This window comes from Schistocerca nitens, chromosome 7 (assembly GCF_023898315.1).
Source record: "Schistocerca nitens isolate TAMUIC-IGC-003100 chromosome 7, iqSchNite1.1, whole genome shotgun sequence".
Lineage (NCBI taxonomy): Eukaryota > Metazoa > Arthropoda > Insecta > Orthoptera > Acrididae > Schistocerca > Schistocerca nitens.
The window spans coordinates 197,693,520-197,712,868 of record NC_064620.1 but is presented as its reverse complement, the minus strand read 5'-3'; the positions used below and the strand labels follow the sequence as shown (position 1 = coordinate 197,712,868).

Here is a 19,349-nt window from a genome sequence, read left to right as displayed (position 1 = left end):
CACAACCTCCTGACACTGTGCCTATTGGCATTCTAATCCCTGCACACTCCGCCAGACAGTGCTCCTCTGTCCCCCACCTGTAGACTGCTACCCCTTCCCCTTCCCATTCCCCTTTCCCTTCCCTTTCCCCTTTCCCTTCCCTTTCCCTTTCCCCTTACCCACCCCCTCCAGATTGCTACTGCCACCCCACATGATAGTCACATTCTGGCTGGGATTTCCAGAGTTGGTGGTCACGCGTGTGAGGTGTGCTTGCTTGTGTGTATGAATAGTGTGTGTTTCTCTGTTTCTCTTTTGCTACTGAAGGCTGTGACTGAAAACTTTGTGTAAGTGTTGTTTAATTGCACCTGTCTGCAACTTAATGTGTCTTCTTTGTGGTAAGTAGCAATCTGTCTTTTCCTTTGTTGTAAATACCAGGCTGAGATTAATTAGAATAATCCTAAAGAAAATTATTCCCTCCCAGATGAACTGCCTTACAAAACATTTATTTTATTGATTCTTGAGTACTTCCCAGAAGTGTGAAAACCCTACGAGGGGATGATAAAGATCCAAAGAAGAGCAGATTCAAGTAGTAAGCAAAGAGTGTCATTGACGTGCTTATCAAACTCCAGGGGCATATTCTCCAAGAGAGGTGTTGTGCATCACAGAGAGAATGACTGTTTGAATTCCAAGAAAATATGCTCCAAGAAGAGTCAGTTATCATATTACTTCCTTCCACGTGCATATTGTGAAATAACCATGATGGAAAAATCAGAGTAATGTGACATGTTATAGAGGTTCTCACAGAACGAAGAAAACTGCAACAGTTGTTGGATCAGTTAAATTTTATTATTTGCAACCGGTTTTGGAATAATACAGTTCCATTTTCTAACATGTATTGTAATGATGGAAACAATAAATTACAATTATGGGTAAGAAGTCATTCAAAAACAAGAATGTACCAGGAAACTGGTGACCAGGCATTACTCACATCAAGTGTAAAGGAGATAAGATTGGCTTCCATCCTGTGCTGTCAGTGGAACAAATGTTCTGTGTCCCTCTTTATAAAATAGGGAATCTAAGAAGCTACCAAAACAAAACAAGCCATTAGAAAACCACTTTCCACAGAATTGCAAAACACCTAAGAAATATTAAAAAGAGGAAAAGGACCACAAAAGAATGTTTTATGTTATAGAGTCATAACAGCAATTGTTGTTCTTGCTCACTATATGTGAAATGAACAGCAAATAGGGTAGTATGTTACTAGACCTCATTGCGATTGATGTTATATTCCTTTACATTCATTTGTCATCACAACAATCAATTTCAGACATTACAAGTGGTGCTGTAGGTTTGCTTGAAATACAGATTATGAGACGGCCGAGTTTTTCACCTATTTGATGTGGTTTTACATAGGTGTGTCTCTCATAGGCAATTTTTACTGTAATTACTATTGGAGATCTCCAATTTTTAATTTTTAATCTGAATCTCGTCAAGCTACCTAAAAGAGTTTTGTAAATACATAAAATGGTGCCATGTACTACATTATGTAGACATTAAAACTGTTGTCATGTGATAAAACTTCAACAAACTGTGGATGCCCAAAAGAGTGTGAGTTTTTTTAGTGAGGGGCATAATTTTATTTGTTGCTGTTCTTAATATGAAAGACATTACTAGCCAAACTCAATTGCTGGATGAATTTTTTGTCATAGCTAGTTATGCCAAAAACGTGCTAAGTGTTTGAAGGGCAGGTCAGAATTAATTCAGTTACATCTGTCATATGCTAACATCAGAAATATGTTGAGAATGTGATGCTCTGTAAAAGGTGGCTTTTATTGCGAGCTATCTTTTTCAACATCATAGATTTTATTAAACCCAATTTTGTACAAATAAATCACAGAAATTAATAGTTCCTGACTATTCTGAAAATATATGGAAAGAAAGACTTCTGAAGATGTATATCTCTTGGTTGAGACAGTACTCTGGATATTTGTTGAATGACTCATAAGTTTGTACATGAAAACACTGTTTGTAGTTTTGACTGGGAAGCACTCGAATATGAACCATCTATTGGTGTAATCAGGTGCCATCAGCTTGTTCACTGAAAGAACAGTGGTCAGTGGAGCGGTGTACAAAAACAGTACCACAGTAGGCAGACAAGTAATTCCGTATGGTTGTATGTAACAATGAAGTCCAAGTCACAGTCCAGCAGAAAACCACATAGCGCAAGGTCATCATCGATACATGTAATGGAGATCTTGCTGTAAACATCACCTAGTTGACAAGTGAGACCATGGCAGTCCACGGCAGCCTTTCAATCCTCTGCAGGTGTTTTCCCAAGTGACATGGCACTGGCAGATTTATCCTTCTGTGCCATGCCTAGCAACTTTAGCAGACATATGCAGTTATATATTGATGACCCACTGATACTTCCGTGGGATTACAAGATCATTGCCCCCTTTGAATCAGCCATATGGTCTGAACCACCCTGGCTAGTACAGGATAGGATGAAGTGGACACAGCATAGCCTGCAGTGAAGCCTGGGGTGCAGCTTCAGATGCTGTCGATAGTAGAGGAGCTGCTCCCATGTCCTGCCCAGAGATGCAGAAGGCAATTGTGGTACAGACTCTCGGCTTGCTGTTGGTTTTATGAGACCCAGCACAGAGTTGGCGGCGGGGAGGGGGGGGGGGTTCCAGCATATATATTCTAGGTTCAGATTCATAAGGGATATGGATGACAGCTGGAAAACTGAGAATGCTAGGCATCCACTGCTTTTGGAATCTGTGGTAGACTTTTTATTAATTTCAATATTCTCGAGTCTTTAGAGAAATGACTGTCTCTGATTAGTATACTCAATCACATGCAATGAGCAAGATAGTGGCTTAATTAAATACTCTATTGTTTATTTTTCAGGTTGTTAATAGGAAATTATACCATTTTATTGTTGTGGGAGCAATATCAGCATTGTTTTGAAATCTTGCAGGCTTTGAATCTTTACAGAATATTGCCAAAACAGGATACCCAAACTTTTCTGTCATTTCTTAGTATGGTCCTTAAGAAGATACAAAAAGGGACAGTCCCAGCACTTACCACAGTACAAGTATGGCTGCATTATACCAGCCAAACATGTGTCACCAATCCCTGCAAGAACAGCCCATTCACTTGTGCACTTCTTAATCTCAGCAGTAATTTTGAATTTGATTCATCAAGGCTTGATGAGACTTCATTCAGTTTTCATGGTCAAGCAATTATATTAGTGTGTGAACACAGTCAAGCGTTACTGTTGGTAAAGTATACTTTGTGTGCAAGTCTGAATACAGAAGAAATACAACTTCTGCACCCAATAAGAATAAAAAATGGTGAAATATCAAGGTTGAGGAGGTGTTTTGATCTTCTTGAACTACACAGTTCTTGAACTGTATGGGGTGCAATCCTGTGTGACATCTAACATGCGTTTGTAGTCCATTTGACTTGTCTACACAATAACATACCAAACTAGAGAAACAAAGATCATTTTTATTGAATTGTAGGCTGTTAAGAGTTGGTGCTACTGACCAGTTTGATGGTCATTTTCAAAATCCATATCCATATTCATATTCATGTTAACAATATATAATTGTATACTTTAGTTGTACAAATAAAATGGGGTTATGTGTAAAGTACAGTGGTAATGTACCTTCCATAATTTTAATTGGATAACTGTCAAATGCTTAAGCTGCAATGAGTTTCATGTACTTCTTGTCAAATTCATTTTTTTGGGCATGACATGTTCCCAACTAATCAGATGTCTGAAAAGAGGGACTTTTGGAATCTTGCCTTCTCTTGGATGAATTTCTGTGGGTGGCCGTGGGTGAGAGAGCATCTTAGAGGCAAACATGATAGGCTGTTCTGAACAGTTTGGGTAGTTATGCAATAAAATGGCCCCAATGGTATCTGCAGTCAATTCAATGGATGGGCTATCATTGTAATTTTGTCCATAAAAACCTGCATGTCCTTTACATTCTTTGGTGTAGGAAAATGGGAAATGACTGCCACATTCTCTGATATCAGTTTAAGACTATCCCAGTGAAATGTGCCTATAGAACATTTTCTTACTGTGCAAAATGCTCTTGCATTGTTGGCAGATGATTTGTGGAGTTTTCTTATTGATATGTTGTGTCACACATGCAAAACAGTCCACAGTGTCACCAAATACAGCTTCCGAAAACTAACACAGGATTTGTACCAATAAATACCATTAGTGAAAATGAACATGTCAATAAGGCACATATATGAAACATTTCAGTTTTGAGAATCATTTCTACTTTTGAACTGATGCTCTACATGGAATGTGTAGTACATGTGCAGTATTGACACTATGAAGCGGATGGAGACTTTCCTCATACACCACTCCCCCCCCCCCTCCCCCTTATCCTGCAAGCAGTCACTCCCTGCACACTGACCTGTAAGCGATCAGGACAATACTGACAAAAATGCAAATGCAAAGAACTGCAACTTAGAAGGAGCCCCTTGAGTGTGTGCAAGTTCAGTCTTCAGTAAGGCTCATTTGAAAGTTTTGTGTGAACAATTTTGACATGAAAAATATTAGCTTCTATGGACTCACCATGTGCATCAGGAGGGTGATATAAAATGAGTGTGCGGGAGGTGCAGAGATCAATCTTCTATGGAATATATGTATCACACTTCATAAAATGGACATAGTTGACATTTAAGAAATGTTCAAAACAAAACATTAACATGCACCATGAACACTAAATGAAAAATGACACACCATGTTGATCACAAAGGTTCACACCATGTGCATCAGAGGTAGACTCCTTGGGAGTTACAAACTATGCATGACATTCAGCTATGTATCTGCTCATAAAGAATGCACATAGAATCATTTTGGTGTAACAGACTGATGAGAACTGGTGGAATGTGATGGTATGCAACCGAATGTGGAACAGTCTGTCACAGAGCTTATTGTGAAACTGACTATCCGTTAAGGCACAGCTGCAGATAGTGTGATAATTTGTTTTATAGGCAGAGAAAAAAGAATCATCCAGAGGCTGAATTTGTCTGGTGGTTCCATGTGGTATGAACTGCAATGTCAGACACTTTTCAGGAGGGATGGTTTGCTTTAATGGAGTATGATTTTTATAGCAGATGAGAATCAAGCAAAAGCAAGCTATTTTGACCAGCTATTGGAGAAAAGCAGTGCTCATACCATAGTTGTAGTTCTCTTACATCCATTTTCCCACTTTTGCTTACTGTGACACACATATTTCCTAGTGCCCTGCAAGATAATGCACATGAGAAAGAATCAGAGGGGGACAGAGCACCTCCAACTTTCCAGCCTGTTTACCATGCAGATGAACAGCTGACATAATTGTATGTGACTGCATTATGGCATGGATATTAGTTGATCTTGATACAACTCTCTTGGTACCTCAAATTTCCAGGGTTCATTCCATATGCATTTCCTATTCAAATCCCAATTGTTCAGAGTTGAAAACAAATTCCTTACTAAATGATAGGATAAGTTTGTTTATCTGATCTACAAATTTTTGGGCCAATTCTGCAGTTTGCTGTGCATTGTCAATTTGACACTTTGTTTGAAATTTCGTTATCTTACATGTTTAAATTCTGTAACACTGGTTGAAGTTACACAACAATCCACTGTTTCCCTTGAAATCAGTGTAATCTATGTTGGACATAGTTTGATATGCACAATGTAGTAGGTCATTATCATCCACATCCTGTAAACTGTATCGAGAATCCTTGAAATGTGCATACACCAGATTTTGTAACAAGTGCGCGTTGTCCCCACTTGAAAATTTTTAGTTTTCCTTATCCACTTACTCAAAATCTGTTCATAATTGTTTTTTATTGTACGTCGGATGATCTTCCATGTATGTAATTATGTTTAGCACCTGCTCCTTGGACAATGAGTGTTATTTACTGTGTTTCACTGGAGAAGGGATGTTTGGCTCAAGTACTGCATCATCATCATTGTACTCTTCATGTACATTGTCCACACATCGAACGTAAACGACGCCACAAGTTCTACTGACTCGTCTTGCAGAAATGCTAATATTTCATCAGCCAATTCTTCCTCACTCTGCAAAATTCACTGGATTCCTTTCTGACGGAATGTCAACTTCGACAACTGATGATGTAGATATAATACAGTGCAATGTTTGCTTTGTTTATTGTTGCTATTACTCTGATTTGTATCAACACTTCTAGCATTGTAGCAAAGTTGTGAGTTACTCGTCAACTAAGCAGTTCAACTATGCTCCATTCCTCTTTCTATGCTAACCCTTGGATACCTCCAGTCCTGCCCCCTGTTGTCATTAACAGCCAATGTTGTGGTTGCATGCTAGAGGTAGACAGTATGTGGGGCATCAACTGCCATAAACATCATTGGCCTTTTCGACCTTGCTCTCAATGGATTCCTTGTTACAACTCCATCTGTGTTTTCCAAATCCATTGTCAGTTAGTTGGATGTATGGCATGTTACCTTGTGAAGGGACGTCACCATTTTGAATTTGTGGTACGTATACCATGAGCCTGGATCACCTTGCTTACCTTTACAGCGTCACTTGAATTGCTCAGTCAAATGTTCAGTTTGGGCCAAAACTTGCCCTCTGTGATGCAGAGAAGAAAGTACAAGAGTTAAAGAGCACAAAATGAAATCCATATTCATAAGCAAGGAAACTGCAGTCCTCGGTAGTTCCAGCTTCATTTGTTACAATATTCAGTAAACTAAACCCCAAGCACGGTATAGGACACCCTTGACTGAAGTTAGCAGAAATGCTGTATCTGAAGCTGCAAATATATCTCTGTAAACAGGGAAAAAGTGCAACACTACACTTCTTTCTGGATGAATATAAAATGTACATAGTACTGTACAGGCCTCCAAGTTGCCCCTCTTTTACAGAAATTGATGAAGAATTGATCCTGAAAAGAAAACAATAAATGAAAGAAATACTTGTTGTTAGAATGACTTCCTTGCTTCAGTGGAAAATTAATGGAATCTGGCTACACATGGAAGTGAAAAACGTTTGTAGGTATGTCTCCAGTAAACTAATTTGAAGTCATCTGATCCCCTAGTGTTGAAAAGTTTCTCTCCTCAAAGAAAAGATGTCCTCAGTGATGAAAGTCAGAAGGCCAGAGTGGCATTATTTATGATTAAATCTTATGCAAAATTCATTCTATAAATAACTAGTTTGTAAGCAGTTATTCCTGTTACAGACACTTCACTAAATATCATTGTGTACTTATTGCTTTATGAAATTCTTGATATGAATGGACCACTGACCTAATTAAACGACTACTCCTAATGGTTATTATAATGGGAGTTTTCAATGCATGATGCAATACTTAAGGCACACCTGCATAGGAGTTGTGCTGTTGAGGGACTCAACTGAAAGACAATAGTAGTTTAAACAGTGCCTAAGTGAACTTTTACACACCCTGAGTAATCATCCACAATTGACCTCTCACTTTGTTTGTCAACTGTACATGACATGGCTGAATTAGAAATTCAGGTGGCTCTTCATTCAGTGATAATCATTCCATGTGGTGCAGGTTGCTACAAACAACAGTACCTGTAAGGCGGCTGTTAAGATGGGTGGTAGACAAAGCTGATTTACAGGGGTCAAGGAACTAGCTGTATTTGAACAATAAGGAAACACCCAGAAAATGGTGGCCTGATGATATTTGTCAAGCCACTTAATTCATCAGTCCCAAAATCTTCTAGTCAGTCTAAGAGTCAGCTTCTCTTGTGCAGTGAAGACTTTCAGTACGTAGTTCAGTGTAGGTGTATCCAGGACAGTATAGTATTCCCTATCATATTGTTTTTACGTTAGACTATTGTCAAGATTTGCTGTTCAGCTTAATTCTAATTGGTCTCAATTCTCTACAACTGTTTCCTCTCAATTGTTAGATGCTGGAACCTATGGTTTTGAGAAACTAATGTTGCCTCAGAGTTGTTCATGTGGTTCAGATGATTGCCATGTGTTTATATTACACTACTTCTTTCATAAGTTTCATCGTGGAACATGAAGAGTAATGGAAAGTTGAGTTGTGTGTTGTTTTTTGTTGCAGTTATTGTTGGTTGCGAATACTCAGCCTTGCTGAGCTTGGTAACTGGACCGAGTTAGAGAAGTTGTCAAAAGTCAAGAAATCTCCAGCAGGTCATGAAGTGAGTACTTAATTTGTTTTTGTCAAACATACAGGGCAACTATAATGATCCATTCATTTCAGAGCTCTTTATTTTCCAAAGTATTACATGTACAAATATTATTGATACATGACTAGAACTATAAACCCACCAAGTTTGCATTTTCACTGTACAGATGTTCTATGAGTGCCCTTCTGGTTACACAACACATGTCCAAATGGTAGTCAAGTTTGTTCCTTACCTTATGTAGCAAAACCATGTCAATGGTCAGCACAGCAACACTGATGGGTTCTCTGAGCTGTTCCAGTGTTCTTGGCAGTGGGGGCACACAACCATGGTCCTTAATGTACCTTCAAAGAAAAACTTAACCAAGTGTTAGGGTACAGAGCTGCATCGACTGTACCACTACACACAATCCAGTATTGTGGATGTCCTTCATTTAGGTAGTGTTGAACATTGATGCTCCAGTGAGGCAGTGCCCTGTCTTTTTGAAAGATGAAATTCTCAAAATCAGCAGTCAGTCATGAAAACAAACTGCGACATATGAAGACAAGACATACTCATCACAGTCTTCTCGCAGAAGAAAAATGACCCATACAACTTCGTCTGTGACAGTGGTAGTCAACATGGTCCCTGTCACCCACTAGTGGCCATTCCAGTTTCCTTGGTGGGCATTCTATTACGTTGCACAGGAAACATTAATCTTTGGCACATCTCATTCATGCACTACAATTTCATGATGATTTTCAGTGTCCCACTTCCTCAAATTTTGGCAATTAACCTTTCCAGATAAATGGAATGTTGCTTCATCACTGAATATGAGCTTGGAGGTGAAATGTTCATCCTCTTAGGTGTCATTTTGTCAAGGCACTTCGCTTGCAATACTATCTGGTGGGCACAATGCAAATTGGATGAGTTTACGGTTGTGTTAATGTGTCAGTCATATTAGTAGATCAGATACTTTGGAAAATATAGAACTTTGAAAGTGAAAAAATTATTCATAGTAGCCATGTATTTCAATTTGCTTGCAGTAATTTCTTGCTATTAGCCATACTAATAAAAACATAAATTTTTGATCTAAGACAAATCTGTACAGTTAATTTCATTGGGTGTTTCTGTTAATCCATTTCAGCCATTTGTGGAAGTCTGTCTGAAGCATAATAATATCCATGAAGCACAGAAGTATTTACCAAAAGTGAGGGATGAACTGAAGGTTAAGTATTATGTGAAGGCTAAGTGAGTATCCAGTACTTGTCAGTGGTTTTGTGTTGAGTATTTGTTTAAAGTTTTGGTTCTGTTTGAATATGTTTTCTGCCTCTGTGACATTAAGTCCTTCAGATACTGATAACCTAATGTATAATTTTGTGTTTTATGTTTATTTTAGTTTAGTGTTTTATTCTTATTTTATGTATACTTTTACAGCAATTGGGTTCAGTAATAATGAATAAAATCATTGGAGGGGACAGGGCAGGGGAAACACAAGGCTAGATTACTATGAGGAGGAAAGAAGTCAATTGGATTTTTTTTTTTTTTTTTTTTTTTTTTTTTTTTTTTTTTTTTGCTAAATAGTTTTGTATCGTTGAAATAGTACGTACTAAGATGGCACAGGGTAATTTATTTAGTGAAGAATGTTGTTCAAATTCTATCATAATTGTTGTGATTTGGATGTTCCATAATCGTATGGTGTTCGAAATTTGCATATATCTGATAAACAGATAGATAAGTTGAAAATATAAATCATTATTTAAGTCAAAATATCTGTAATGAAACTAATAACTTTACACATTTCAGATAATTTCTTAGTTTTTGTTGTGTAAAGTCGCTCATTGGTTTTGACTAAGGAAGTTGATAAGACATGAAAACTAGGATAAGGAAATGTAGCAGAATAATGTTCAGTGGTAATGAAACTACATAGAAACGGGAGTGGAAGGTGAAATCCATTTTCAAGTGAAGATAGGGAGTACTCACATTCCGGAGGATAAGATAGTAAAGAAAGACACTCACAAAATATGAGAAAATAAAATAAATGTTATCGTGGTGGGTTGTGAGATAATGGAGTGTACCAGCAGCACCACACCCTTTTCCAACTGTGCAATTTTTGAAAAGCTATTCTTTGGTGGGATGAAAAAAGAGGGACAAGGGATGGAGAAAATGTGACTCAGTTGTGCTGTGCTGGACAGCAAACTTGACAACTTTGTGATCATGTTCGCTGTTGATAAAAATTTGATTCTGGCCATTCATGTGAGTGGTCAGCTGGTTGGTGTTTATCTGTGCAGAGAATGATGGTTGCAACAAAGATGATTAATAAATAACTCAGGTGGAACATGTGGGAAGATTCAAAATAAACCATAGTCATTTGTTTGCCAGATTTATTTACAAACTGCAATTTCACACAGATTCTAAATGTTGTATGGCACAGTCAGAGGAAAAAAGCATTGTCTTGTGCAAAAGTGGGTACTGCTTGTTGCATCACATCAGCCCGCAGCACCTATTTGTGATTATGCATCAGTTGTTAACCAAAAAGCCAGTCATGAGAACTGACAACAGCTGTCATCCAGTGACGCCTACAGCTGAGGATGACATTGTGGTCGGTCAGTACTCTTGGGCCTTAAAGGACTATTCAGACAGAGTTTGTTTGTTTTGTTAACCAAAAAAAGATCAGGATTCAGGCTATCAACCAGTCTCACTATGTGTGGCATCAAGAGGTCAGTTTGTGCACAAAATCCTGCACTGACAACACTTCTGCAGTTATGGATGGCTGTAGAGGCAGCTTGACTCAATATGTCTCCAGGGGACTTCCAGTGACTTGTTGAGTCCATTCCATGTTGAGTTGCTGCATTGTGCCAGACAAAAGGAGGTCCAGCGTGGTGTTAGGAGGTATCCCATACTTTTGTTATCTCATTGTAACTGCTAAACATATTTAGATTAGGGAGATGCATTGTTGGCAAATTTGCTGATCTCAGTTTCATCATCAATGTCTAACACAGATGTTCAATAATAATTGACCCATAAACATAAGTGTTTTTAACATTGATGTAAATAAAAATACATCTAATACAATGTTTATTGAGCAATAAATACGGCAATCATTAAAGTTACGCGTCCTGCAGCTTTTTGTATACAGACTGGAAAAATAATGGTTTTGGAAAGAAATGTCCCCTTAAGGGGCTCCGGAAAGGCTCAAAATCATGAAAAGTTCAATTTTTACTTTTTTGCGTTTTCTGAATCTGCAGACTATTACCTTTTAATAGATATATAATTTATTCAATTACAAAGACTACAACTATTTTTAAATTTTTTTTGAAATGTGTTCTACATGGGCGTGACCCACTGTGGCGCTGTTAAACTGCTGTCAAATGGTGTTATTATTAACGTCCGTGTTCATCAGGTACATTTTAGTGATATGAGATAAAGTATGTGTTGTGGCTAACCTGTGATGGTTCAATATATATCGCTGGTGTGATTGTCGATTGTTTCATGTTTATTTACTCTGTCGTTATCTCAAAAATATTCGTAATTAATTCTGTTTCTTGAGTCTCTGTTTTGTTGAAGTATAATAATGAGTAAAAGTAAAGTTATTAGAAATCCTCTGAAGGCTTTTAAGAAAAGGAGAAATGTTGGAAAGCCAAAGGTATGTGTTAGTACTGTAAACAATAAAGACGATAACCAAGTGAGTGAACCTAACCTCTCAAGTACACCTGCCCATAGCAGTCAAAAGTGGGAAAGAAAATACTTCACAGAAGAAACTTGGTTCAATGAGGTGATAAAACCTATTTTCAGAGACTTAGCAGCACCTGAACTGTTGAAAAAGTGTATTCACGGAAAAACTCAAAACCCCAATGAAAGTGTAAATAGTGTTATATGGTCGAGAATCCCCAAGACTGTATTTGTTGGAATAGAAACACTTCACTTTGGTGTGTATGATGCTGTTGCGACTTTCAATGAGGGCAACATTGTAAGGTGCAAGGTATTTAGAAATATGGGAATGAAGATAGGTTCTAACATGGTACGAGCGATGCTTGCTTTAGACAAGGAACGCCTTCGGGCTGCAGACAGGGCTGTAAAGAGTCTAGAAATACAAGCAAGAGTAAACAGGAGGAGGAACAAGAGGAAGCTGGAGGAGGAGTTTGCAGAGGATGAAGATAATCCATCCTATGGACCTGGAATGCACTAAAAAGTTAATCCAATCTTTGTCGCTCGATTCCCAAAACTTTTATTTTCTCATACTAATTACATGTTTTCTAAGGATCTTCCAAACATATTTGTTTCAAACTTTCAGTAAATGTTACACAGTACCTTCTGCATAATTTAACTCAGCCTTTTTCCAAAAAACTGTATATTTTTGAATATATAAATAAAAAATTGCAAAAAAATGTTGTGAATTTTCATTACAATTGAAAAAAAATCATCTTTAATAACTGAACTAAAATTTTGTAAAATCCCTGTGATAAGTTGTAGCCCATATTCCAATAAATAATCTGTAAAAAGTTCAACTTCCTACCTCAAATACTTTGTGAGGAAAGATGTAATTTATAAGCGTTATTTTAACATTGCAAGTATAGGGCATTCTGGAGCCCCTTAAGTCTATTGTATTCTTGACAGAGCATGCATCCTGTTTTTGAGAACAGCCTTCAGAAGCTGCTGATGTAGCTATACAGCTCAAATACTTCAGTGCAAGGTTTTATAGCTTCAGGTGGCCGTACTGATGATGTGTTTCCGTACTTCTAATGGATCGTGTTTAAGAACTGTAAGGCAATCTTTCAGATAATAACTGATCTTTTTCTTCCACTGTTCATAAATTATTCTTTTCTTGTGCTGTTTTATAAAGTTTAGTCCATAAATAAAATTTTATTTCTTTGTTTTCCTGTCATGTATCGATGTATACATGATAACTGATAGTTGTTTCAACCTCTGCAAGCAAATCTGTGAAGGTTTTGATTGCCCTTGAACATACAAAGCATCATCTTGAATTTAGGATTGAGAATTGTTGATGTGGATAATATGTTAATATGTTCAGTTGGTAAAAAGTGCTTTTTGATTTCTGTTGTGATGTTCCCCTTGAGATTGTCTCCAGCAGTCTGCATTTGTTGGAAGTCAGACATTTTGAGAAGCGGTACTGAAAGTTATGGGGATTACATTACTGCCTGCAACATACTTATCTATACAATTTTCATGAGTAGCCAGTTCTGTAGACTGCAAAATGGCCAATCATCTTCCATAGTTGCAATACATGTGGCTGTTAGAATGGCTTGGTGCACTAGTATATCAATGACATTTTTCATCATTGCTAACAGCTGCCAGAGAAGTTGTTTAGTCGTGTGTAGCATTGTATTCATCTGGTGGATACTTCTTGAATTAGTCTGAGCCTCATTCGCTTTTCAGCTCATCACTTGCTGCTGTACTTTGTTTAGATCACATTAAAATCCTTTTCACATCAGTAATCAAGTCAGGAGTTTGCCTGGCTTCTCCATAGATGTTTTGCTACTAAATTGAGTATATGGAGAAATGTATGACATTTTCTTCGAAATACTATTTATACTGCTTTAACCACTCCACTGATGTTATTGTGGGCCATGTTCAGAAAAATATTTGTTTAAATAATAAAAAAATTACTGACATTGTTAGCAAGTGCCGTAACACTGAAGGGTTTATATTTTGTCTTTAACATCAACATTATGGTGTTTCGAAGACTTCAGTATTAGCATTGAAACATCAGTGTTACAATGCCCAACATTGATATTTTGTAAATAACAATGATTATTGAACATACCTAATTGAAACTGTTGCATTGTGTCAGATGGCAGAAGTTTGAAGGAGTTTTGATTTCCTTGCTTATAAATAGAAAAACAATCCTTATATTTTAAAAAAGCCAGTACTTTTGCTTCTTTTTTAAGTGATATGCGAGATTCACTGTGTCCAGTAAATAGTTAGTTGCGGTGCATGAGGATGTACAGAGCATAGAACGATTACCCATGTTAAAGGTGGGAGGATACTGTCAGTCTGTAGAACCCTTGTTAGGACCTTCAGCATATTTCAAACGGAATTAAATCAGAAATGTGTATGATAAAATAGACACTTGGTATTAATAGCTCATGGAGTAATTTTGTTTACAGTGACCTGTATCAGGTACTACAACAACAACATGCATTTAATTTTTTCAGATTAAATCTTTTATGGCTATCAAATTATTCACTGTAACAAATATAATTCAGTCTTTCTGATTTTTTGTGCCCCTGTGAATGTTAATTAATACATTTTTCCTCATTTCACCAGGTTATTTGAAGAGGCATCACGCATAGCGTTTGAGCAGAAAGATGTACAAGGTCTCTTGTACATTCAGAATCATTGCCAGACATCTGACAGAACACTGTCTGACAAAATAAATGTACTTGTGTCACAGCTTGCAAACAAAAAATGAAAGAAGAATAAAAACATTGCCTATTGCTACTCCAAGGAATATTTTTCAGTTGTTCAAGAATATTATAGAATGTTTGTTGATGCAGTATATATGCATCAAGGTAGAGGAAGAAAGAAATTGGAGGGTAACTATTAGAGTGTGGTGAAAAATACAAGTGAATGATCTAATTCTGGAACTCAGCAACATGACCCAGAATCGACCTACTGTGATAAAATTTGTTAGCAAAAAGTAGACACTTTTTATGTTCTCTCCCCAACAGCAAGGTGATAATTCCACTTACAATATTCTGACAGTGAGTAAATGCAAATTGTAATTCCCTACAATGTTCTGCCAACATTTCCTTGTTCCTATAGCTTGTAAGCAACATTTATTAAAGCACAGTTTTTGTTAATCTATTTATGTATGTATATGTAAAAGTTTCTAGCTTCTGGCAGTCTCAGACTTGAAATAAACATTTTTCAGTTTTTATAAAAAGATGTAATATCAGTCATTGCATTTTTTCTGATCGTTAATGTAAGCACTTCATATAGTAAACTGTTTATCTTAGACACGTTTGAACTTACCTCCTCTGTTGGTCCACTGTTTCCTTTTAAGTATTTTAAGTATTTTATTTTTTCTGTAAACACAAGCAAAAATTCTTTTGTCTTTTTTTTTTTAAACGTTTGTCTTCCATTTCTTCTTCATGTGTGGGGAAAAAAGAATGAGAACTTTATGTTTAATGATATCTGCAATTTGGATGCTATTTCAGATGTTGTTGAAGATCCACATGTAGCTTGCTGTGGATTCATGATTCTTATTTCAGGAGTCTGGATGTTTCCATGACATGTCCAGAATCACTCAAGGTGACTACTATTCCAAGATGTAGATAATTCTTCTGGAAGGAACACAGCTATTTTTCCTCCAATTCCTTGTCTTGGGTTAGCTAGTGCTCCAACTCTGATGACCTCATCATTAGTGGATTTGTTTATTTTGTACATTGTAAACTGTTGCCTTTATTTTAAAAGCAATCTGTTTTCAGCCTTACCTACATTTGAAAAATATTATGTATTAGGAACTCCAAGAACAGCTAGTGAACAAATCTTTATTAACTACCAGTTTCAATTAGCTTATCATTCCCAGGTATCATATATTACAGCAGTTTGTATGGCAATGTTTTTACAATAACATCAAATTAAATAAAATACATCCTTCATCACTGCTGTCAGTAGTAAAATACAAAATACAGTCAACAGTAAAATGCATTGCTGTAGTTCATTAATTTTCGTACACTGTCATAATCAAATTCCAACCTTCCGGGTGGAGTGCACCATATGTACTGACCCTAATATCAGTAACAGTACTCAAAGGAAACCAGTTGTGTAATCTCATCATCTCATGTTGAAGCTTGCTAATTAGTGAGAGTCCATACACATCAGGCTATTAGTATCAGTGATAGCAGTTGGATGCAAAATATATTAAACTTCGTTATGGCTTATCTTTTAGATTAAGAAAGAGGCACAATTGGAATATCCATTGTTTGAACCTCAGGAATGAAAACTGCCACCACCATCATCATTGTTGCGAGTAGTACTGTGTGGTGTGCAATGACAGCCTGCATTAAATAAGGAAAGGTATCATCTATAATTCACCACAGTGGCTGAAGGTTGGACTTAAAGAAACATAAGGACTTTAAAGTGAATTGTGGAAGGAGGTACAAAGAAATGGCATCTGAGATGAATATACATAGACAAGATGCTATATTACCAAAACCTATCAAATGTGAATCTCTGTGCCAAACATTTGTGGTAGAGTGCCTATATCAGAACTATTGATGACACCATGCATTGCCTTGAAATGATGAAACTGGAGTAATGAGCATTCAAACTGGATACAAAAACAATGGGGAGAATGTTGTTAGTCAGGTTATTCGCAGCTATAGACATGTTTAAATTTTAAAAATGTCAGCAGAAGCCTGGTATTTTGAATATGCATATCCTACTGTGATGCATTATGGGAGTTCAGTGATGCTATGGGGTGAACACAATAGTCTTGGTCTGCTTATTGTCCTACTTGGACTATGCAAATCTTTGCAGAAAGGAGACATACATATAAAATTGAATTTTTGATATAACAGATTCAGTGAGATCAATGTGTCGTGTCTCAAGAACTAACTTTGAAACCAAAGTACAAAAAGTAATTGTTTTATCATATATTTTCATAGTAATCCACTCGATATTTGTTTGAAGGTAGATTGTGATGATACTTAAAAGGTAAGCATATTTTATTAGTATATACGAAGTACATATTTCTGTATTATTGATGTGAATATGGATACCGAATTTTTGGTTTCATCATCTGGCATTATGTGATCACATACGTAAATGCTTTGTATCCAAATATGAACACTGCCTTTTTTATTTAATGATCTAAAATTATGTCTTCATATAATTAAATGCAGCATATCCAGCAAGCTTACCAAGTGAGGTGCTGCAGCGGTAAGACACTAAATGGCAGTTCAAATCTCAATCTAGCTAACCAGTTTTAGGGTTTCCTTGACTCCCCTAAACTGATTAAGATGAATGTCATGTTATTTGTTTTGAAATAATTTATATCTGATAACTTTGCCATGGATAAGTGCTAGTCATCCTTCCCTCCAATGAGTTTGGGAATAAAGATAGAAAATGTTATTCATATACTATCAATGTTTGATTGATGCTCAAAAATATTACTTGATTATTCAAGGTGTGCTGCCATGGGAAAAATATTAAACAGGTGAAAAATTAGGTTGATTAGGGAAGTCATGTTAGATATCAACAAAAATATTTAACAGTAACTGCCATTGACTGATACTCCTCAAAAAAGAGAAACAAAAAATAAAATATACTCATTTAACTTTGATGTCATATACAACATTTTATTGCTTAGGGAACATAACATCTAATCATGTTAATGAATTTAGTGTATTAATTTCATGACTACAATATTATGAAAAGGAAAGTGAGTAGCAAACTTCCTTTTCATAATACTGTTATATTCCATCCTGGATTTTTCATTTGTGATTTTCATGACTACTGTTTTTTAATGCTGATGGGTGTAATAAGTCAGGCTAATATGTTTTGAAAGCTACATTACAAGTGTAATTTATGGTCAGCATTCAATTAGATGAAAGTGGGATACCTACCGAAACAACATTCATACTGGCAAACAGAATGACTTAACAGCCTAGTACTGAATATGTGGTCTCATTTCCCCAGTTTGACAAGTTATTATGCAGTTTTGTCAACTGGACTGCAGAATTCACAACTCTGTGACTGCATGTCCCACTGTCCTGCTTTTAATAAAACTGAGAAGTTTGAAACTTGAGGAGAGAACACTTTTTTGACCTGTAATTTGCACACTTCACCTCTGAATGTGTGTTCAGTAGAGAGAGCGTTGTGAACTTGCACAACATATGTGTTTGCTACAGGAAAATCTGAGAGCAAAAATGGTTAGAAGTAACCAACACAGGTGTAGTCAGAAAAGTATGGGCTGGGATAATGTGTGATAATATCATTGAGCACATCTAATGCCAACATCATTTTTCTCATAGAAATTTTCCTACTCTAGCACATTGTGGTGCAAATGTGTGGCACCACCTGGATTCTATACCCCAGTTTACGGACTTGCAGACATAGGCCAATTCCATGTCCATCAATCACCAGATCAAACACCTCTTGATCATCTTCTGTTGAGGCCTATGAAAACCACATGTTGTTACTCCTGTAAGATCAGAGAAGAATCTTATCGCAAGAGTCGTAGCTGAAACAAACATGCAGCCATACTTGATCATCATGTGTGACAGTCCCCACAGGAGTGATGTACTCACTGTAATCAAATTTTGAATCCTTTTTAAAATGTATTACACTGTGTGATACCTTGGATGAGCTTCCTGTCAAAATGTGGAACACTAACTGATCACCATACCCATAACATTCTCTACAGAAGGTGACCCACATCACAAAAATTGTAATTTTCCTCTTGTTGAACATACTAGGCATTCTGCAGGTTCAATCCATAAAACCACTTTATACCACTGACTGATGCGCTGTATCACTAATAAGGTTGCCACCATTCTCAGACTCCGATGTCCCTCATTGCCAAAACTATAAATGTCCGAACACTTGTTTCCTCTTGAAAAATGATCAATTGGCTGTCGCGCAATAACAAATTTATCAGGTTCCCAGCCATCGTCAAGCCACAGTTCTAACACCCAGCACAAAGTGAATATGACTGCAGTATACAAATTCAATATCTGTTCAAAGGACAGCCTCTTCACTGCCCAAAAATCAGTCATGACAGTTGTTTACTATTTTCTGAGGACAAAGAAAAACAGCTACAGTTTGCTCAGATGACACTGAAGTAGACTGAATGAAGAAAATGGCCATGCTATATTTAAGTGTGTTTATCTATGGACACAAATGCATCAGTTAAAAGAAGAAATACCAGTTTTTGTGAGATTCATCATGGGTCAAGCTGCATAATAGGTCGGTATAACTTTTTGAGCAGTTGAGAGTGTAGGGAATTCCCTGCTTGCTCTTCAGTTTGCAGACCTATGAAGAAGGTAAGTGCATGACCACAATCCATCAACCTGCATTCTCTCACCTATCTAACCTGCACACCCCCCTTCTACCGTGTTACAACACTAGAATGAAATTTGTCATTTAACACAGTTCTATTGCATTTAGATGTGGTATGCATATTTCATATTTGTTTTAACCTACTTTATTTAACAGTAAATGTTAATTTGATACCACTGTAACACTATTT

The 19,349-nt window shown here is 36.8% G+C and overlaps 1 protein-coding gene across 2 annotated transcripts in view; it reads left to right on the top strand.

The window, feature by feature from the left end:
• LOC126195009 (vacuolar protein sorting-associated protein 16 homolog) overlaps positions 1-14,978 on the top strand; it is a 231,027-nt gene extending 216,049 nt beyond the window's left edge. The window contains exons 12-14 of one of the 2 annotated variants that reach the window (XM_049933435.1): positions 8,071-8,167; positions 9,279-9,382; positions 14,420-14,978. In XM_049933435.1, coding sequence (XP_049789392.1) covers positions 8,071-8,167; positions 9,279-9,382; positions 14,420-14,564 — 346 coding nt within the window. In that variant the 3' untranslated portion in view covers positions 14,565-14,978. The remainder of the gene's footprint in view (positions 1-8,070; positions 8,168-9,278; positions 9,383-14,419) is intronic. The other variant, XM_049933434.1, reaches the window with a different exon arrangement.
• Positions 14,979-19,349: the final 4,371 nt, after the last annotated feature.